Source organism: Nanorana parkeri, unplaced genomic scaffold (genome assembly GCF_000935625.1).
Source record: "Nanorana parkeri isolate BGI_ZX_2015 unplaced genomic scaffold, ASM93562v1 scaffold1928, whole genome shotgun sequence".
NCBI classification, from domain to species: Eukaryota; Metazoa; Chordata; class Amphibia; order Anura; family Dicroglossidae; genus Nanorana; species Nanorana parkeri.
The window spans coordinates 57,695-81,348 of record NW_017308196.1 but is presented as its reverse complement, the minus strand read 5'-3'; the positions used below and the strand labels follow the sequence as shown (position 1 = coordinate 81,348).

At 44.6% G+C, this 23,654-nt stretch overlaps 1 protein-coding gene across 1 annotated transcript in view; it reads right to left on the bottom strand.

Annotated features, from left to right (window-relative positions):
• SLC25A21 (solute carrier family 25 member 21) overlaps window positions 1-23,654 on the bottom strand; it is a 151,491-nt gene that overhangs the window by 74,951 nt on the left and 52,886 nt on the right. The window contains exon 3 of the mRNA XM_018572080.1: window positions 9,327-9,393. Coding sequence (XP_018427582.1) covers window positions 9,327-9,393 — 67 coding nt within the window. The remainder of the gene's footprint in view (window positions 1-9,326; window positions 9,394-23,654) is intronic.

Below are 23,654 nucleotides of genomic sequence, written 5' to 3'. Positions count from 1 at the left end.
ATATATATATATACATACCCATGGACACCGTTACCCTAAAGCATCGGTCTCTGCATACTATTACCAAGGCCCCTAGCCGCAATACACCGGCTCAGGGACAAACACCGAATTGCTGCAGAGACCTTTTACACATTTGACTGTCAGCCCTGTCTGCTGACTCCGCCACGGCGACCAAGTGTGAGACCTTACACTTGGTTGCCCCGCCACACCTAAAGAGCTCTCTGAATTCCTTCCTCAAGGCCCAGGGACCACATATCTGTGCCCACCGCATTGAGGTGAACGCCATCCCCTCGCAAATACTGGCGAGTATCCACTTCTAACTCCCTATGCCGGATGACAAGCCCACCGTTCCTCTCAAAAAATCAGCCCACCTCTTTGTTCACCTTTATCCGTGTCTTGTTCAGCCGTTCCACCGACCTGGCCAAACGCCAGGATGCGCGAGCTACAATCTCCGACCACACCAACAATGTGTCAGGAAACGCTGAACGAAGTCGCAAAAAGTCGAACTTTACATCACGTATCAGCTCCCTTATAGTTCGTAAACCCAGGTCATTCCCACCAACGTGCAGGAGTAAAATGTCGGGATGTCGGGAGCCCTATCTAACTGTGCGACACTATGCAGTTCCGGGACCACCCTGCTCCACAGCATGCCCGGCCCACAAATCCATCGTACGTCGGCCACGCTCCTTGGAACTCCAAGTTGTCTCCCATCAGGACGAACATCAGCCCGCCTGGCCCCCCAGAACACATAAGAATGTCCCAGGATCCAGACAAGGCATGGCCCACCACCTGAAAACAATAACAACAAACAAAATGCAGAAGAAAGCCACAACATTATAGCTTACACAAATTGATGACGGACGTACAGGCGATAACGGTTGGACTCCCATCTACCTATGCGTTTGAGGGCGGTCTCGCCCAAACCCCATCTTGCCGCCTCCGTAGCGGCCCCAATTCTGAACGAATAGGATGAAAATTGTGTAGCGTCCAAGCCAACCCCAGCCAGACACAAGTGAAAGACCGAAGTAAATTGAAAACGGGATAAAGCAGAACCGTTGACATGAATTAAGAAAGAGCCCGGCTGTGCTGGGCGGACCACCAAAAATTCTTCTACCGCCTGAACCGGACACAATGGGGAACCGCTCACCCGATGAAGCTTCACCCATGCACCTCTCCCCTACTGATCGGTCTTAGAGCGCCGGATCGGAATGCGAACGGAATCATGCGACAGAACAACGTCATGGGACAAGATACCCCCCTGGGCCCACTTGGAGGAACTAATCAATTCCCCGATCCTAAAAGCCCCAAAAAAAGACAACGAGAAGGCCACCTGAAAAAGCAACGTCTCAAAATCGGAAAAGCAGCACCGCGGAAGACAACTTACTATGTTCTCCAAAATCTCAAAAGTAACCGGCCTACGCGAATCAATATGACGCTGTCCCTTACGAAATCCTTTTACTACTTGCCTCACCACAAAATCTTTGGTGAAATCTTGAAAACCTTGCAGCTTGAACAGAAACGCCAAAGCGGAGAGCTTCTTGCTGACGGAAGCTGCAGACCCACCTTGCAAACTATTGCTAGCAATAAAATACAGAACCAATTCGGCACCTACCTTCCCCAGATCAATGGCGCCGACTTCCTGAAGTAACAGAAACCACTCTTGCCATACCTTTACATATGCAGACCACGTTGCCGGGCTCACTGACTGCTTGAACAGTTCCCCAATCACTCCCAAGGAAGCCTCCACAGTTGCTGCGGACAAGGAACCCCATGTTGCTCCGCTCCCGGTGCCAACGCACAGAACCTGTCCCACTGGAAACGAGATAAGGCATCTGCTAGAGTGTTATGAACCCCCGGCAAGTGGACTGCATAGATAAACGTATTATGTTGTAAGCAGCGCAAAACCAAGTGACGCAACAAACGCACCACCGGCGGCAAGGAAGCAGAAACCGTATTGATAGCCTGCACTACCCCCATATTGTCGCAGTTAAATCGCACCTTGTTGTCTCGGAAGAAAGGCCCCCAGATCTCAACCGCTAGCTCCAGCAGAGCTAAATTCTTCAAAAATCCTTCGCCCGCCCACGCCCAGGCCATGGTTCCGCACTCCAACGACCATGAAAATACGCCCCATACCCTGTGGACCCGGACGCATACGTAAACAACTCCAAATCAGCATTGCTAAGTGTGCCCTCCATCCACAAGGATCGTCCATTGAACGATTTCAAGAACATATGCCAGACCCGCAAATCAGCGCGATGTTCCTGCGTCAACCGAACAAAATGCGGCGGCGCCCAGACCCCGGCAGTAGCTGCAGCTAACCGACGACAAAAGACCCTCCCCATAGGCATAATCCGACAAGCAAAATTTAGTTTACCCAGCAGGGATTGCAACAGCCGCAATTTAATTTTCCGTTTACCAATGGTCTCCTGGATCTCCGCCTGAAGGGCGAACAATTTGTCGTCCAGGAGGCAACACTCCATTGTTAGGGAATCGATCACGATACCCAAAAAACTAATCTCTGTGACGGGACCTTCAGTTTTGTCTTGCGCCAGGGGGACTCCAAAGCATGACGCCACATGTTGCAACGTCGCTAGTAACACCCCACACAAGTTAGAATGAGGAGGGCCAATGCAAAGGAAATCATCTAAATAATGAATGATCAAGTTGATACCGGAAACATCTCTGATCACCCATTCCAAGAAAGAAATAAACGTCTCAAACAAGGCACAGGAAATCGAGCAACCCATCGGCAAGCACCGGTCCATGAAATAAGATCCCTGCCACATGCAGCCAAGTAACGAAAAACTATCCGGGTGGACCGGTAACAACCGAAAGGCGGACTCGATGTCTGTTTTCGCTAGCAAAGCCCCCCAACCACACCGTCGAAAACCAAGAGACGGCTGCATCAAAAGACATGTAAGACACCGCACTTAGTGTTGGATCAATAGCATCATTAACCGAGCCGCCTCTGGGGTATGACAAATGATGTATCAATCGAAACTTGTTGGGTTCCTTTTTCGTTACCACCCCCAAAGGCCAAACCACAAGGTCCTCCAGGGAGGAGCTGAAAAAGGACCCCCCATGCGTCCCAAGCGCACCTCTTTAAAAAGCTTGTCCGACACAACAGTCGGTTGTTGCAAAGCTGACTTCAAATTAGCAGGAACTGGGGGGACGACAGACAAAGAACAGTGTATCCTAAAACCAGACAAAAAACCCCTCTCAAGTAGGCGGGCCGCCGCCCTATCCGGATACCTACTTAGGAAAGGCAACATCCTTCCTACCATCACCGGAGTCCTCCCTTTTTCCCGCAGCATCGCTGGCACGACCCTTCGCTTGTTTGAAACATTTTGATAAGGCGTGGCTCCCCCCACATCCGGAACATTGGTGTTTGAAGCGACAACCACTTCCAAACCGACAAGTTCCCTCGTTGAATTGCCAACAAAACCCCTTTTTTTTTAGCGGCCGGCTGTCCTGAGGTAGCAGAACCCCCGGCCAACCCTGGAAAAAAGGGGGAAGGCGTCCTAGCAGAGGTCATCAGCCTCATCCAGAGGCTGATGTCCTTGTGATCCCATCTGATGGACGGGCGAATCGCCATCCGCTGACGAGATTGTTCGTCATAGCGGAGCCACGCCACCCCCCTGTACACGCAATGCACCTCACCAATCGCATCCATATAGCAAAAAAGAGTGGAATAATGTTCAGGCGTCTTTTCCCCTATTACGCTAGCTAAAATTGCAAACGCCTGCAGCCAATTAGCAAAAGTGCGAGGAATGAGGCGGCAGAGCCGCTTCTCTTCGTCTTCTTTTTTACTCTCCTCCGGTTTGACTCTGTCCAAATTGAACTTCTCCAAAGGAAGAAGAGTAAAAATCTCCACATACTCACCCTTCCAGATTTTTTCCTGAACTTCCCCCTTCAAATGTGACCCTAAAGGTCCCTCGAAACACACAAACTTCACCTTGCGCCGCATCCGCAAGACGAATGCCATCCCCCTTTTACCTGCAGCTGCGTGATTCACCTGTGTGCATCCCTCCAGCGGCCCAGGCGTACTTACCTTAGGCCTTGTCTGTCCCGCCTGTGTCCCAACGCCAGCTCCTGTCCCGAGCCCGCCGACTGCGGCAGAGGAACCCACTGCAGATGTGGACGCCCTCACCAACCAGACCTCCACGGGCGCCACCGCCGTGGGGCCCCCAGAGAACTGGCCTAAAAGAGCACGCAGCCCTAACAAAAGGTCCCTTACCTCCCCAGAATCAGGGGTGCCCGACACAGCCCTCCTTAAACCTGAGACGGCCTGACCTGTGCTAACCTGAGGGTCAGTCCCCACCTCTGCTAGTGTCCCCCTCCTAACACTATGCACAAAATCCCCCACAACAGTTGGCATGGAAATATAAGGATAAGAAGTCTTACCGGGCTGACTAGGGCCCGCCCCAACAGCCGTGGCTCCAGCAGCCTGCTGTGTCCGTCCGTCCAGATGCACGTCTTCTGAGGCCGACACCTCACCTTCAGATCTCTCCTCTTCGCGCTTGGCAACGTCCATCTGCCGACCTCCAGGCTGCCCAGGCGCAGCGCACCCTGCAGCCGCCGTCCCGGCCGAACCGCCGACGATCACAGAGCGAATTCTTCTGGGGCCAGAGGGCCTGCCTGACGTAGTAGGCTGCCCCGTGCGGCGCCTGCTCAGAACTGCAGCTGCGGGGTCAGGCACTGTGGCAGACAGCCCTCGCCGAGTGCTGGAGAAGGGGGAGGGGCCGCCGGCCGCATCACAGGCCTGGCCGGCACCCGCAGCGGATCTTTTCCCACGCCGAGCCGCCTCACTGACCGGAGCCTCGCCAGATGAGGCGGCCGGGAGCTCCTGAACAGCTGAAGTGGGAGAGGCAACATGATGCCTGGACGTCACCCTCGCCCTGGGGCTACGCCGATGGGGAGGATTCCTCCCAGCCCCACTGCCTCTCAGCGCAGGTGCACGCTTGGGCGGTGGACCTGGAGGGTCCCTGGAGGGGCTCCTAAAGCGGCGCAGAGCCCCATAACTGGATCCGGTCTCAGGAGAGAAGCGTGCAGGAGGCCTGGACCTCCTCGCACGTGGGGGCCGTTCTGCAGGAGGCTGCTGCACATCTTGCAGGATGCTGGCAACCTGGCCTTGCAGCCAGTCTGATCCATGTTCAGCCGCAGCAGCTGCGAGTTGTGCCATTAAATCACCTAAATCTGCCATTTTCTTCACAGAATCTGTAACACCGTGAAGGGAAGTGAAGTTCGTTTGCCGTGTGCTGGATCCCAACTGACCCGGAAAATTCTCCGCCCTCTCGGATCACTGCGATGCCCCTCCTGTCCCATCTATAACTCGACCAATCAGGTAAGTGACCTGTTTTGTTTAAAGAAAAACCTTGACCTAGAACCCCTCCCATTCTTGTTCCCATGTCCACCAAGTCATGTAGTCCCTCCTCCTATTTCTTCCTGTCATTTTGCTCGGTGACTATCTAAACATCCAAAAGCCCTGGGACTGCTACTGGGAGCCGCCATCTTGTATGTAATGTCAGCAGCCCCAGTAGACTCAGAGCTGTGATTAAAGTGATACTTTACAGTATTCTCCTTCACTTCTCCCCTGGCAAGGTGAGGGAAGGAGTGGGGAAGCTGGGCCAGCACAGACAGTATCTGACACTCTTAGGATAGGAGAGGGCTATGACATGAAAGATGGGAGAGGCTGTGCTAGGAAATTGACTCTGCTAGAGTAGTCAAATTTTCTTGCACATTTAAAGTCACATTGCAAAATCATTTATGGAAAGGAAAAACACTGCAAATAAGCTTTTAAAATACTTGTTTTTTTCTGTGCTTTTACCTGCAATTGTTTAGGCTGGTAGCAGGTTTTTTCAAAGTTATTGCTCTTTCCAAAAACCTTCTCCAGAACCTGTGGTGGACTCCAAAGATGGACAACTCAGAACAATACAGAACTTAACAGTGAAGGGTCCAGATTTGTGTTCATATCTGGTGCGTGAGAGAAAGTGTTCGGCAGTGCACATGAATGTTCTAAATCACTTCTGTATAGAAGGGACATCGACTGTACAAGGAGCACCAAAAATAATGTATGTCACTGTAGTATTGCAGGTCATAACTTCTAACTAAGTATGTGCTCCTGAGCAAATTATCAGATAACAGATTTACTGTGTCCATACAGGTCTGCCATTCTCCAATTGCGTGTTTACCTTAAAACCAAATTTCTTTCTTACATGCCAGTTAACACAGACCCCCAAACACCTGTCTGTAGGACCATTCTAAGACTTTAGCCAGCCTAGGGCAAATAACTCAACATTTTGGATTTTCCCTCACTTTTAGTCCCTGTGACAATGGAGACAAATAGAGAGTATATCTCCCTAAAAGTAACAGAGATAGCAATAAAAAGCTGACTGGAGTTCTATCAATTTCCTACTATATCTAAAAAAATGTTTTGGCTTTAGATGCACTTTCAAACAATCAAATTTATGGCCAGGGCCTGAGTATAGGGTACCACACCCCTAAAAATAGTAGTAATCATAAAGAGAAAAAGATGGGTTTTTAAGGTACCAAATAACAATACCAAGGTGATGAAGAGTAAAAAATATTATTTATTAATAATGTTGGGGGGTTTTACGTCATTTTCAGGCCTAAAATGTGGAATATAACATGGGTGCAAAAATTGAAAAAAGGGCCTCAGTCATGAAGGGGTTAAAAATATATTCAATTCAGATAAAATGAATTGATGAAAACCAGTTGATCAGATATCTCCTAAGAGACTCACTCCACTTATTAAATAACCAAATCAGAGATACATAATTAGATGAATAAACATAGTATTACAATAACATGATTCAAAAACAGACATGATTGGTTTTTTAGATTGTTCAGAGTGGAGGAGTCAAATGGTTTTGACGTTTCAAAGACAATCCAGCAATTCGGAGACAGGCAGGCTTGGCTTAAATAGTGTGATCCATTAGGGCACCGCTTCTCTTCCTGTGCGCCATTTGGTGCGCTTTTTCGTTACGTGGTGCACGCGCATGTCCCCATTTTCCAATGGTATGGAAAACGGGACCACACGCATGCACAATAACAGGTGGTCTCTGACACTTACAGGTGCATTTGACTAGCAGTTGATATTTTTCTGACCTGTTTCTATGCTGCTTTTCACTTGATCCCATTGACTTGTATGGGGAGAAAAGCAGCTCTGATGCAAACAAAAACCCATGTATGCAGGAATTTAGGCATATTTTACTATGGGCTGCAGGAGATGTTATTCCTCAGAAATGTTATCTACATATGAGGCCCATTGTTCTTTGGTCCTCTAATTTCCAAAAAATATCATACATGTTAACCTAAAGGGCCAACTTAAGAGATTGCAATCTCTACCACCTCAACAATAATGAAAAAAATCGGCAATCTAGACAGCAGCAGTGAGGTATTTTTTTTCTTTAAATATAGCAAGGTGACAGGAAGCGACCTGTTCTAGTCTGCTGGTAACACAAAACAATTGTGCAGTTGGGTATGACATTTTCGAAGATACATGGTTAATGGAATTTATTTTCTATTACAAACAAAGAGTTGAAGGTTGCAGTCAATTTTCCAGTTCTTCTTGTGCTCATTGCAGAGCTGCCAAAAGTTCTGATTTGCTTCCCATGGTAATTTCAACGTTATGTAAATAGCACAGGTAAAGCAAAGCTTTGCATGACATGTAAATAGAGAATTTGTTTTACAGAACAGGAGACGAATTTCTAGTTTCCTTTTCATTTAACAAACGTCTCTGATGATTTGGTCAGAGGTCAATTCCCCTGTTAACTGACAATTGCTAGTTTTTAACCCTTTCTTAAAAAAAAAAAAAAAGAACGAAATCCATTACTCTGCCTGTGTACAGTAAGTCTTTTGGGTTACATAATCCATGTGGGTTACATTTTCATATCCCAAAACAAAGAACAAATACGGAAACAAAAGTACTACTAACCGCACAATCAGAGTGAAAACAAAATTAACATGGAAAACGTTGGCAAGACTAGGGGATTATGAACGGTGTAAGAATTGTCAATGTCAACTATTTTAACGGTCATTTTTTTTACAAAGAGTTGTTTCATTTGAACTAATAGACACGTTTTTTAAGTTAAGTGCAGTGTTGATTAAAGGTACAGCAAGGCTTTTTACATTAATGAAGCAGTACTCATAAATAGCAATGACTTTAAAGTAATTCATCTTGGGTGGAATTAGAGGGACATCATTTTCTTGGGCTTAACCACATTTAATGTAGATACTGTGGATCTGTTCCTGTGTGATGCATTGTACGTAGAGATAAGTGTGAAAAGCAATATGTTTTGTTGACAGATGCACATGTGAGGTTTCTCAGGGATTGGAACCCCTGGATCCAATGCTATTATCCAATGCTTCCTACTGAAAGCTTTATGACTTTCCTATCATGAAGAGATGGAAACTCCAAGCACTGCACTCCCCTTCCTCTCTTTCCCCCATTTCTAAACTCCCCACCTCTGATTCTTCACCAACTGCTGTCAGTTTCTGTCACTCTTTTGCTCTTTGATTCTGTTTTCATGTATGCCAATTCTGGGAATGAATAAACCCACTGTTGTGTTCTGTCCCTACATTACCTCATCATATCTATCTCAGCTGACATATCTCTAAATTCTCCAGGGGGCTTCTTGGCCCTCTCATTTAGAAACTGAGGTTGTAGACCCTTTTTATTCAGGTTCATGAACCACAAAATAGTGAATATTATTTATGTAACTGCATTTATTGCTATCCAATGTCATATTCATGTTTCCATTCCATTCTCTGTAACTGATTCTCTAGTTCCTATTTTGTTTAAACTTAAAACTCAATACAAATGATTGCAATTGAAAATCAATATCTTGTTTCGTACTCATTTTTCTTCCTTTCCTCTTCTATTTCTTACTTATCTTCTACTTAAATCTTTCCCCCCTTTTCCTTGTCTTATTATCTCGATTAGTCTTGTTTCCCCATTATCCTCATCCTCTCTTCACTCTTTCCTCCTTAGAAAATGACCTTCTATATGCCTATGACCTTATTATTAGTTGTTATGAAGGTGAAAGTAAAAATTCCAATTTTAGTTTTGAAGTTAGAAAGAATTCGCTGATGGACTGATGAGCTCTGTGGGTAAGGTCTTTTTTTAATAGAACCGAGCTGATAAATGCTTACATCTAATTGGCTATTAAAAGTTAGGCAGCCTTGTTAATGAATGAAGTTGTTTAAGAATATCTCCCACTTTAAATCTGTATCTATCTTTAAATGAGCACCCGCCCATAGCAACCACTACAAATCTTCATAAAACGGTGGAAGTGGTTACTTACTTTTACTGCCCGTTTTGGAGTCTCTGCCAGGATAGGTGGAAGTATTCCTTTGTAGAAGCCAAGCAACCTGTTAACCGATAAAGATAAGTTGTTATATAATGCAGCTATATCAAATTTTATTTGGTTATCTCAACCAAACAATCATTTAAAGCCTAGATTTTTTGTATCCACCACTTCCAGTCTCTGTGACACTAGGGCAAGAAACAGTTGTCACTGGGGCAGGAAGACATGGAGAACAATAAATTTGTCAGAAGTTGCAACTCTTCCCTACTCTGCTAAAAACGTGTTTTCATTCTTTGTTTGTGGTCCCAGTTGTAAAGATTTCCCATCACTTCTTTTGGAGCATAGCTTGGAATTCGGATCTTAAAGTGAACCTGTTGCCAAGCTATGGACTTCCTAGAAGCTCAGCTCCCCCTCTCGGAGCACCTATTTTTTATTTACATTAGAGATTAGAAGGCTGTGAGGCTGCCAAGTCACTAATAGATGGGGGGAGTAGGGACAGCTGAGTTGCTGACAGGGTTTGAATACCTTTAGTGCTTCTGTTGTGAAATTTGAGGATTAATTCCTCCAAAGTTCCTGCTGCTATGGAGGTCAGTGGGAGTTTGTTTTAAAGCTCATTTATTGCTTGTAAAGAATATGTTAATACTTGAATGTTCTTCAAGTCTGGCAAAAGTTTAACAGTTGTGGGCACAGCACTGATGATTTAATAATTATTAAAGGAGAATTATGGGATGAGTGAAATACGCTCATCCAATAGTTAGAGCCGACGTGTGACACTGCAGCTGTCACATGCCGGCTCTATAGATCGAGAACTGAATGATCACATACCACTGTCAGTCATCTCTCCCTGCAGGGATTCCCCTCCCCTCTCTGTTGCTGCAGTGCTGACTGGAGGGACATACGGGGGAGGGAGTGGGCACAGTTGGCTCTGCCTCTAGTGAGCTGTCAATCAGGTAGCTGGGTGAATCCTGACAGTATTGTCAGGATCCATCCTGGCTGCAACGCTGCTCTGCGCAGTCAGCATATAGCGGGCAATTATCTTCAGTCCCCCCATGTTCCTGTGCTAGTGTGTGATCTGTCTGAACTTGTTGTGACCTGAAAACCTATTTGACTACTCCAGATTGCTTCCTGCCATTGACCTCGGATTTGTACCTTGACCATTCTACTTCTTTGCTCCTTTTGTACTCAGCTGCCAGATTGGAACCGACCCCGGCTTGGATCTCGACCATTTTTCTGATTAATCCTTGTGTTCTTCGTTGCCAGAGTGGACTTGAACTCGGCTCGGATCTCGGACTAAGGCTTGCACGGTGCTGCGCACCCCTGGCACCCGTGCCACTCGGTGTCCACCAAGTCTCTGTTTCCATCTCCAGAGACTTCAAGGACCCTAGGTGCAAGGGAGGCCTCCCCACTACTTCGGTCTCACCTCAGGTACGTGGCCCCCGTGACAGAATCATAATCTTTAAGTGTTAATATTGTTCATGAAAATCCACTTAATCTGTGATATATCAAGCTTTCTTCTGAATCATGGGGGAGACCTGGGAGGTTACTTATTATGCCAAAACAATAAAACATTGTGAATCATTTATTTTCCGATGCAGATGTTTCTGCAATCTTTTAATGCCTTTTAAATTTTGTAAAAATAAAATATTGAATATTACAATAGTGTGGTTTCGTACCTTCAAAAAACCCACTACCTTTTGTGTGTGTGATATTTGTCTCTACAGTACATTCCCTTTATATTGCAAAACAGTACTCTGCTAGCTTTGTTTGCCGCAGCCTGGCATTGCATGCTGTTATTCAATCTGTGGTCTACTATGACCCCCAAATATTTTCCCATTGCTGACTTCCCTAGTGGAGTACCCTAATGTGTATTCTGCTTGCCTGTTTTTAACACCAAAAGGCATTACTTTACATTTTTCAGTATTAAACCTCATCTGCCATATAGTTGCACACTCCCCTATTTTATTCATGTCCTCCTGTAATGTTATAGTGTCTAAGCCCATGTCTATTACCCTCCTAATTTTAGAATCATCTGCAAACACAGAAACATGGCTATTAACACCCTCCCCAATATCATTAATAAACAGGTTAAACAGTATTGGGTCTAGTACAGAACCCTGAGGCACGACACTCTCGACCTTAGACCAATGTGAAAAAGCCATTTATTAATACTCTCTGGACACATTGCTGTAGCCAGTTCTCTATCCATGTACACACACACTGTCATCTATGCCCATAGATTTAAGTTTGTGTATTAGCCATTGATGCGGTACTGTGTCAAATGCTTTTGCAAAATCCAGGTATACCACATCCACTGGCTTTCCTCCATCCAGACCTCTACTCACTTCTTTGTAGAATGTTAGTAGGTTGGTCTGGCAAGAATGGGCCTTCATAAATCCATGCTAATTATCACTTATTATACCTTTGTCACGAACAAAATCCACCAAATAGTAATTTATCATTCCCTCAAATAGTTTGCATACTATTGATTTTAGAGAGACTGGTCTGTAGTTCCCTGCTTGGCATCCTGAGCCTTTTTTGAATATTGCTACTACCGTTGCTTTACTCCAGTCACTTGGTACCCTTCCAGTCATTTAGAAGTCCTTGAAAATGAGGAATAATGGTCTTGCTATAACATGGCTGAGCTCTTTAAGTACCCTGGGGTGCAGGTTATCCGGTCCTAACGATTTATTTGCATTACGTTTTTCTAGTCTGCGTTGAACCCCGGCTTCCGTCAACCATTGCGGTATCTTACACACTAAGCTACTTACATTCTTATCTCCATAAAACCCATTAAAACCGTCTTTTTCTTTAGTGTACACCGACATGAAAAATTAATTCAATACCTCAACCTTCTCCCGGTCGTTTGTGATTAATCTCCCATTCTCATCTTTTTTTGGGCCTACCTGTTCTTTTCTTAAATTTTTACTGTTTATATATTGGAAGAATTTTTTGGGGTTCTTCTTACAGACTGTGGCGATATGCTTTTCGTAATCTATTTTAGCTGCCCAGATTTCATGTTTACATACCTTATTGCATTCCTTGTAGTTCTGGAATGCAAATGCTGTCCTCTCCATCTTATATTTCTTAACTGCCAGCTTCTTTTCTTTGATGCGTTGTCTTACCGGTTTATTGAGCCATGCAGGATTAGCTCTCGATCTTTTATTTTTGTTACCCAACAGTATGTACTTGGTAATAGTATTGTGCAATGTATTCCTGAAACAATCCCACTTCTCATTAGTGTTCATTGTTAGAAATTATTTGTCCCATTTAGTGTCATACACTAGATGACGCAGCTTATCAAAGTTGGCCTTTTTGAAATTTAGCGTTCTTGTTAAACCAACACACTTCTCTTTTCTGTACCCAACATTAAAAGTAATCACCCTATGATCACTATTACCCAATGTATCCCTAATCGGTATGTCTGCAACTAGGTCCGCATTATTTGTGATTAATAGATCTGCAATTGCATTCTTCCTGGTCCGGAAAACAACCATCTGATCCATGAAATTGTCCCGCAACAGGTTTAGAAAACGGCCAGCCTTTATACAATCAGCGGTTCCATGTGACCAATCAATGTCCGGATAATTGAAGTCACCCATTATAACAACATTTCCCTTCTTCCCAGCTATTTCTATTTGGGAATGTAGGTGATCCTCCTCCTCTCCCCTTATGTCTGGGGGTTTATAACACACACCCATAATAGGTTTACAACTAGAATCAGTCTTATCCAGTTCTAGCCACAAATACTCAACACATCACAATTCTCTGTCGTGAGGTTATCTCGTATGTGCACGGTAAGATTGCTTTTCACATACTGTACATGCATACCCCTCCCCCCTTCTACCAACCCTATCCCTCCTGTATAGGTTGTACCCTTGTACATTAGTTGTCCAGTCATGTGAGCTGTCTAGCTAAGTTTCTGTTATTCCCACTATATCAAAGTCCTTTTCGAGTAACATACGTTCATGCTCCCCTTAATTGTTTGCCAGGCTTCTAGCAAACAATTTAGAGGAGCTGCCCCCCCCTTGTATTATTGCCCTCTATATTAAATGGCCCTTTAGTAACTTGCTCTATGTTTATTATCCCCATTTTTTATTCCCCCCCCCCTTCTTTTAGTTTAAAATCTCCTCCAGTCTTTTAACCATTCCCGCTGCACCTTTCCCATTTAAATGCAGCCCATCTCTGCTATAGAGCCAGTAAACAAATGAGAAGTCAGCCCAGTTCTCCATGAACCCAAAGCCCTCTTTCTGACACCAGTTCCGCAGCCAGGTAATCAGTTCCCTTATTTCTCTCTGCCTCTCTGGAGTGGCTCTTGGCACCAGCAGTATTTCACAAAATACTGCCGTGGAGGTCCTTTTCTTCAACCTAGCACCTAAGTTTTTGAAAGTGTATTTTAGGACACTCCATTTGCCTCCAATTTTGTCATTGGTGCCGATGTGTACCATAACAGCTGGGTCATGCCCAACCCCATCCAGTAACCTGTCCATCTGTTCCGCAATGTGCCGAACACGAGCCCCCCTGTAAGGAACAGACTGTTCAACGTTCGCGGTCCCGATGACAGATTATCCTGTCTGTCCTTCTGATAATAGAGTCCCCCACCACCAAAATCCGTCTCTCATGTTCCTCCATCCTGCTCCCAATCCTTACTGGAGCAGTCACTCCCCCTGCAGATAGGGGAAGTGTCTTGCTCCAGCAATACCACCCCTGAATTAATATCCTCAATATCCTGCAATCTGGCATATTGGGGAGTATTAAATCAGGGCTTGCCTCTCTTGCACTCTTCCCTCTTTCCCGTCTTCTAACAGTAACCCAGCTACACACCACAGGATCCTGCTCCTCCAGAGCCCCCTCCACGAGAACCTGATGCATCCGATCCAGACTCTTTTCCATTTTCTTTTTTATGCTCCGCAGTGTTGCCAGTTTATTGTTTAGATCCAGAATCTGGGTTTCCCAACAAACAACTAGCTCACATTTGGCGCAACAGTATTCACCCTTGGTAGTCAACTTATTATGAATGGTGGGCATTAACTGTGGCCCCTGACATCACCACACATAATATCCATTATATGTAATGCAAATACAATGCAATACAAATGCAATACAAAATACATATTTTTCAGACTTACCATAGGAATTGGTCATAGACTGTGTTACAGGAATGCTTGGAGACTGGAGACATGCTGTAGTAGACAGGGACATGTTACATGAGACTGTAAGAGATCACTGCTACGTCCCCTTTACAAATGAATGCTCCCACTGCTGTCAGATGTACCCGGGAGCTAGTAGCGTGGTAAGGAACCCACTGGCAGGAAGCGCCCGATAAGTCCAAAAACGAAGTACGATTAGGGGCAATCCAAGAGAGTAGTCAAAGTCCAGTCCGGGTTGAGGCAGGCAGCGATGGTTCAGAGGCGATAGACAGTCCAAGGTTTCGGTAATCAGGAAGTACAACGAAGGAGGCCAACAGGCAACAATAGGATCAACATAAGGTGGAATAACTCAGCAATAAGCCAGAGCTGAGGCCAGGTTTTTATAGCCAGGGGAGGTAAGACCACCCCCCGGTCACCGAGGCAACCAGGAGGCTTCACTCCCCGGGCAGGGGAGGCGAGAGAGATGGAAGGTGTGTGCTGGGAACCTCCCCCAGCATGGCCCACACCTGATAGCCCTAACGCCGTAGGAGCGCTATGCACGCGCTCCCAGGGATGCGCGTGCAGCCTGCGTACAGTGCACGCACACCCGCCGCGCGACTCGCGCACCCGCAACCCAGGCACCAGGAGTTCTACCAGGCTGAAGGGGAACCCATGCCCTGCGCCGTGCCCGCGGTCCTCGAGCAGAGGTAACACCCCCTGCTTCCTGACAACTGCTGACTGTTTGGGCCCAAGAGCTGCACTGCAAACACCAAAGGGCTGTATGTGGCCCTCAGGCCGCAGGTTGGGCACCAGCACTTTCGACCATGAGCAAGACATTGTACAACACAGAATAAGGGAGTGCAGCACCCTCCTAAAACGTTGTAAAATGGCTACTACATTTGTCTACTGACCTCTGATTTGTTGTCCATATATCTCTTTTAAGCATAACTAAACCCAAACACTTGTTTGAGTGATCATTTTTCTGCAATGCCAGAAGTCACACTCTTTCTCAGTCCTGCAATTGAGTTATGCCGAGGTACATTGCTATGGCCAGTTACACCGCAGACCAGAAGTGGCTGCAAAACAGGCTGTAGAAAGTCAAAGCGTATAAAGAAAATGTAATTTTGAAGGAACAAGAAGTTACTAGATGAACCAGGAGTGCTTATCGCAGTTTAACTCAAAGGTAGCAACTCTTTCTTAATACAACACCATCACCAAAAACCTATTGACACCGCACCACACACGCCTACACACCTGGGCAGACCACATTCATTCAGTTGAATCATATACTTTAACCATTACACCAAATGGATGATAAATTGCGCTGATACTAGTGTGAACAGCGCTATGACCTTTTATAATACCGAGACAGCGTTTTAAACTGTATCATTCAAATAATCTCCATGATTAAAATTCCTTCTTCCTTCTAAAACACAGTTCACCGGCTGAACATCATATGAAGCCATGTAAAAAGTTCCTACTGGGTCTTCACATACATCAGTATTCCGCTTTGATGACACTGCACACCCTTTATGTGTTATGCTTGACTAAACTCTTACATATAACGTTTGATGCTTAGATCTTTGTTAATTCCAAATGGATACAAAGTCTGCCCTTCCTCTGCAACACCGCTAATTTTATCATTTACTTCTGTGTTTCCAGTTTCAAACAGCGGACTGCAAGGGGGCTTGAAAGTTGCTTGCAACGTACCTCAGCAGATCTATGCAGATTCCAAATATGCTGCCTATGGTTCTAATCCTATCTGCTGCATCATACACAGGTTGGCAATGATCATAAGCAGTTGTACTAGTACACACGGTTCACTGGTGCACATGAGAACATTGTGTGTTTACTATGACTACAACTATGAATGAACAGGAGGTGATGCAGATCATTTCCCACTCATCCATAATTGAGGATATAGTAAACATACCATCTCCTGATGTAGAAAGTCACTCAAATAATATATACATGCCAGCCTCTCAAGACTGGAACATCTTCAGCAGTGCTGCTTGATCCATAACCGTACCATGCACTTGTCATACACATCCATCTTTTGCAAACATTTCTTTCAGCTCAATGAGTGGAAAGTTGCCCGTCTAGAGAGGAAAACGTCTATGCGTTTCGCCCCTCCCACTATGGGGCTTCATCAGGACATTGTTCACTCCTGGTTCATTCAGTATCTTCTTTAGCCATTTTGTTCCTTAAAAAGGATATGCTTGTGTTTAGGTTACAAACCAAGGAAGATGCAGCAGTGAATACATATACATTGGGTGTGAGTGGGATCCCCCTGGAAATAGTTTTTTTGTTTTTGTGCAGGAAGTCAAAGGCCAACTTAAAAAAAAAAGGAAATTGCTTATAATGCACTATGCCTCAGCTATCGAAAACACACCCAGTTTGGGTTTAGATCTACCTTTCACTGCACCTGTGAGTATGCAATGGCTTTTCCATATTCTAAAACAATTGTGACCTAATAATGAGCCTGAGTTATATGAACTCTTGTTCATAAAGTAAACAGTACATCAATAATGATGATTAATGTATGAGTGCTCACTCTGGAGAAAGCACAGTTAACAGTATGAACAAATTACAAGCATGGCTTTCCCTTTGATTTATCATGGAACCTGCCAGAGGAACATCCTGCACTCTGCCAGTGAAATATCTAAGTAACACCCACCTTTCTAGCCACACTTGATTTCTATTTGGCCTTGACAACTAAAATATATGATTCCCCTTTATTTTCTTAAAAGCATCCCAGCCCCCCTCCTCGAGTACAGGGAGAGAATGCAGGATGCAGGCCTACAAGAATAAAGTAGCAGTAACCTGAACTAATGCAAACAGCAGCAGCGACAAAATGGCAGAGGCCCATTAGATGTGGGACCTGAGAAAAGACGGGCATCAGAGCATTACAAAACAAACAGCACACCTGGGAAGAGGAGTTTTCTCCCTTTCAGCATTGTCAGCCCACATCTTTTATCTGTCATCAGTGCTGGGCAACATGGAAATAGATGGGCTCTTACCCTCACAGCTGTGTCAGGCCACCTCCCACCATCTCCTCATTCTCTTTTTACAATTTTTAACACTCCATAACCAACTCTTTCCAATCTTATTTAACAGGCAATGCAAAGAAAATAAGAATGTGTAATTGCAGAAGACACCGATACGATTTCAGAAATTAGCTTTTTGCAGTTCAACGCTATATATCGTCTTTCTGATTTTATAAAGCCAAAAGTAAAAAATAATGGAAAATGTGTCTTTGGAACTGTAGGAGCTTTAGTGAAAAAAATAAAAATATGTACTGATGAAAATGGTAATCAGGTGCAGATTATTGGAAAAGCTACATATGTCATGGCCCAGGCACAACTTTTTTTTAACAGGGGGTAGGGGCTATATATTAGAGGTGCACCCAAATGGAAATTTCAAACCGAAACGAAACCGAAATAAAAAAAATTGTCAGGCCGATACCGAAAACAAAAATGTTTTTTATTTTCATTTTTTCAAAAAAAATTATATTTTATTTTTAATAAACTTTTTTACATTTATTTATTCATTTTTTATTAAATATTTTTGTTTTTTAATTTATTTTTAGGTGCTTCGGGGAAATATTAGGAGTCTAAACAGACCCTTCATATTTCCCTTTCAAAATAGAAAAAGAGATTGAGGACCCAAAGTCCTCAATCTTTTTTTCTACGAGTGCTCCTGTTCATTCATAACATGAGAACATGGTTTGTTTACTATAACTACAACTATGAATGAACAGGAGGTGATGCAGATCATTTCCCACTCATCCATAATTGAGGATATAGTAAACATACCATATCCTCAACTATCTACAAACACTCAGCGATCACTGATTTTGCACTCACCCAGTGTGGAGGAGAGAAAGTGTCACAGCTGGCCGAGCGCTGCAGGAGGAGAGCGCTGTGAGAGGCCGGCGTCTCTCCTCCCACACCACTCAGCCTCCTATCACAGTCCGGCATGGCGATGTGGGGGCGGAGACAGCCCGCTATGTCACAGGAGGCTGAGCAGGGCGGTGCAGGCAGGAGAGCTCAGCCTCCTGGGACAGCGCGGGCTGTCATACACAGCAGCGCCCAGCGGCGAGGAAAGAAAGCAGGGATGCGTCGATGTTTCGGCAGGAAAATGGCATTCTGTTATGTTATATGATATTTAATCTCTCCATATAGAAAGGATTCTCTACAGAAAGAGCTGTGAAAATATGGAATAGCCTTTTAAGGGAAATGGTTTTATCTGATTTAGTAGATTGCTTCAAAAGGTTCTGGATGTAATTCTAAGGCCACAAAAAAGAAATGGCCACTATTATGCACACGAAACTATAGAATGTAATTCCAGAGAATATCCAATTGCCATTGGGGATCAAGAAGGATTTATTTCCCCTCTTGCAGCAAACTGTACTACACTCTACAAGGACCTATTCACACTTGTCTAGTTTCATGCAGCAAAACTCATGCAGTTTGCTGCAGGAAGATGTATTGCAAGTGGAAATCCAATCATTTCCTATGGAGTTGGTTTACATCTATGCAATGCAGTTTAGTGTGAAACTACACTATATTGCCAAAAGTATTGGGATACACCTCCAAATCATTGGATTCAGGTGTTCCGTGAAATTTCCTTGCTATTAAATATTCCACGGTCAACTGTTAATGGTATTATAAGAAAATGGAAGGAACTGGCAAAACCCGCAACTCAGCCATGAAGGGGTAGGCCACGTAAAATGACAGAGCAAGGTCAGCACATACTGAAGCTCAAGTAGTCACCAACTGTCTGCAGAGTCAATAGCTACAGACCTCCAAACTTCGTGTGGCCCTCAGATTGGCACAACAACAGTGCGTATAGAGCTTAATGGAATGGGTTTCCATGGCCGAGCAGCTGCATCCAAGCCTTACATCACCAAGTGCAATGCACAGCGTCGGATCCAGTGGTGTAAAGCACAGCGCCACTGGACTCTAGAGAAATTGGAGATGTGTTCTCTGGAGTGAAGACTCACGCTTCTCTGTCTGCAATCCGATAGACGTGTCTGGGTGTGCCGGTTGCCAACGGTATTTGCCTGACTGCATTGTGCCAAGTGTTACGTTTGGTGGAGGGGGGGTTATGGTGTGGAGTTGTTTTTCAGGGGTTGGGCTTGGCCCTTTAGTTCCAGTTAAGTGAACTCTTAAGGCCCCATGCACACTGAGCGATTTATCGCGCAAATTTTGCAGCGATATCGCTCATATTTCCACGCGACATCGCTCTATGTAGCTTCTCCAATCCATTTCAATGGAGCTGTTCACATCTCGCCGCTCAATATCGCTTGTAGCTCGTCGCTGTAGCTTGTCGCTCCTACATGACCCTTTTTTCTGCGGATTTCGAGCAATTTTGATCCTGATTGCATACAGCCCAATAGGGACAAGTCGTGCAATATCGCACATATAAAATCGTGCGGAAAATAGCGCGATTTTCATGTCGCTCAGTGTAAATGGGGCCTAAGGCATCAGCATACCAAGACATTTTGGACAATTTCATGCCCCCAACTTTGTGGGAACAGTTTGGGGATGGCCCCTTTCTGTTCCAACATGACTGCGCACCAGTGCACAAAGCAAGGTCCATAAAGACATGGATGAGCGAGTTAGGGGTGGAGGAACTTAACTGGCCTGCACAGAGTCCTGACCTCAACCCAACAGAACACCTTTGGGATGAATTAGAGCGGAGACTGCGAGCCAGGCCTTCTCGTCCAACATCACTACCTGACCTCACAAATGCGCTTCGGGAAGAATGGTCAAACATTCCCATAGACACACTCCTAAACCTTGTGGACAGCCTTCCCAGAAGAGTTGAAGCTGTTATAGTGGCAAAGAGTGGGCCAACTCAATATTGAACCCTACGGACTAAGACTGGGATGCCATTAAAGTTCATGCGCGTGTAAAGGCAGGCGTCCCAATACATTTGGTAATATAGTGTATATTTCAGCCTGTTCACACCTACATACTCTATGTGCATTACAACACATGCTTCATGCATATGGAACAGTGTGAATCCAGGATAATGGGGTTTTTTTGCCTCCCTCTGCGCCAGTTTAACTTTAACTCAATGGACAAGAACAGCAACCAATCAGCGATCATTTTTAACCAGCCAGGTATTAGTGACATCTATTGCCAGTTAATATAATACTGGGAACAAGCAAACAGGAGGGGCGAGCACAAGGATAGCACCCATAAATGTCCTCCTGTTCTTTCATTGTCCAATCAACGGCTGGGAAGAGGACATGACTACGGAAGAAGAACTTTAGCAGCCGTTTCCCTTCTATAGTCATCGATTAAGTGACTTAGCATTTGTGCCTCCATCTACACCAACTGCAGCTTTTTTAACTCAATAGACAAGCACAACAACCAACCAGCAATCATTTTATATAGTTCAGGCATTACTTTTTACAGCACAAAGGAAAGTAATCTGGAGCAGCAAATAACATTTTAGTTCATCAAAGTGAGATGAATGAAAGGTGACTTCTGATTGGCTGCATGCGGATTAGTGATGCACTTTGTGCTGATTTACTGTACAAGCCTGGTATTGATAATGGCCATGCATGGTTCCTGGAATAAAACACCTTAGAAATTATCAGTTCTAGATACCAGGGCCAGATCCCAGTATAACAGAATACCGGCCTCACGTTCACCTCCTAGCCAACTTTATCCTGCTGACATTAAAAGCTATCTGTCCGCACCCACTGCCCATATTTGCTTACGTGATTCTGCCTCCCCCTCCTCTGAGATGTCGACACACAATAAATCTTCTGCTACCTGGCTTTACCTGCATTAGAAGTATTTGCTTGCCTTCACAAAAAAGAACAAATGCTTCTGTTGAGAAAAACTGGCAGGAGAAATGGCAGCTTCCTGCTAATGTCTTTCTAATGCCAGGTAAGAAGGGCAAAGCTACACAGACATCACGATGTCTTACTTTTTTTCACCTAGGTGGTGGAATCACATAAATAACCCTTAAAGGGAATGAACCGGCAAGATGAATTTTATATAGAAGGAAACAGTAGAAGACCAGCCTAAAAGACAAGAAAAAGATGTTTCATTAACTCATCACATTGCTGTGATGTCCAGAGACTCAAAGAGGATGATATCACATGAAATTCGGGTACTTACGCTGTTTGCATTTAAAATATATTTAATAATGCATTATTAAAAGAGCTACATTCATTTGTGTGTTTTATATATGCCTGAAGCTCATTTTTATTTTCTGAAATATCATGTCCAGATTCTTTGCAGAAATTTCAATGAACAGAAAACTGTCAATTTCGCTCATCCTTATTCTAATACACCTATAGATCATCTGCAGATTCTCTATGGTCAGATGGAAAAAGTGCAACAATGCCTGCATCCAATCAGATTGTTCAGGTATTTTGACTGCCAACGGGGCCAACTAGCAAGATACTGAAGCTTGGCCCAGTGGGAGATTCCTCCATCCACACAGTTTAGTGTAGATGGGGGAATCTGTTGCACTTTTTCCATCTGACCATAGATAAATCTGAAGATAATCTATAGGTGAATGGCCAGCTTTAGTCCTTCTGTCAAACATCCTGCATACTCATCTTTACTCTCTAGTGGGAGAAAAGGCGGCCACTGTGGTGAAAAAAGTTGTCTTATGCTGCTTCTAGAGGGTTCCACCTTACGCAAATGACCCGGCCTCACTGTTTGGCCTTGTTTGGGACCACAGACACATCTTGCGGGGAAAATGCATGGACTGCCAGAGCATAAACCCTGTCCAACAGAAATCTGAAGTAAAGTGTATTCTGGAAAACATCATTAGTATCTAAAACTGACACTGCACACAGAACAGTCTTGAAGAGAAAACACTAGTGGCACGTAAAGGGCATACTGATGGAAACCAAGAAAGGAAAATTTAACACCATCTGATCCCTGAGAGTATTTGCAAATGTCTAAAGGCCAGAGCCCAGGTTTCTAGGCTAATCCTCCGTACAAACATTTGCCCCAATAAACATTCAAACTGTTAATGCTTGCCATAAAGCTGTCAGCCCTTCATAAACAGACTGCCTTAAGTAGCTTAACTTTCCTGTGGCTGTCAGTGCGAACCGGACCCTAAAACTCCTACAGCCAGCAGAAAAATCCTGGAGAGGTCTCTCCCTTCCATAGAATGCTGACGCACACACCTCTCCTGCTCTGCTAGTGTGTACTCAGGCTCTATATGTAACCAGCCTTTCTATACAGACATGCACACCTTTCCAGAGTGATAGAAAACAACTCCCATATCTCTACAAAGCTATACTAAAACATGTGGGGTAAAATAAAAACTAAACCGAAAGAACATGATTCATTTTGCTTTGCTTGTACTGCCACTATTGTAGAGTACAACTCCATTCAAGTCTGTGTGTGGGAAAGGGGGGGTCACTGTGTAGGCATGGCCAGCACAGAAGTAGATTTCATCAACAATGTTCCCCCTTAGGAAGAGATGAGTAGACACCAGGTTGCAGGTATCTAGCTTACATTGCAGGGGTAGGGAAGGAGGGTTGTGTTTTTTTTAAAATTTAAGTAAAGACTAGCAAAAGTGTGACCATTGGTGCACATGAGAAATCAGGATGGAGTTAATAAAAAGAAAGACACAGGCGGGACAGGCAGAAAAAAGATACTCCTCTAATCCTCATTCCTCCTCCAACTCCTCAATGCAGAAGAGGAAAAATGTGTGTACAATATATATGTAAAAAAAGAGTGAAAGATAAAATACCATAGGCTCAGTCAAAAATGTTTTAAAAAGTAGTAAATGTGGAAACATTGTTCTCATAATCAATGTATAATAACTGATTTTTTTGCATTGAAGTCTGCAGAGCATTACACATGCGATAAGTGCAGCACGGGTGCAATGCACAGGCTCTTGCAATGTATTCCCCCAGCCTCAGGTCCTTACAGAGGTATGGACCCACTGCTATAGTGCTGGAGGAAATGCAGCTAAACTATGACTTAAGAGGGATGAGGTACCCCCAGCGTGCTCTCAATAGTCCCTCTGCCTGAGTGGCAGATGGGACTTGTAGTAATTTGCAGTTAGCTATCCAAGACCTTGATGACATGGCTGTGTGGGTCCAAAAATATGCCCATTCCAGAATGTGCAAGGTTCGGGATAGGGGCAAGTTCGGTGGTGATAATAGGTCTGGGGAAGAGGGGTGCAAGCATGGTTGTGTATTGGGGAG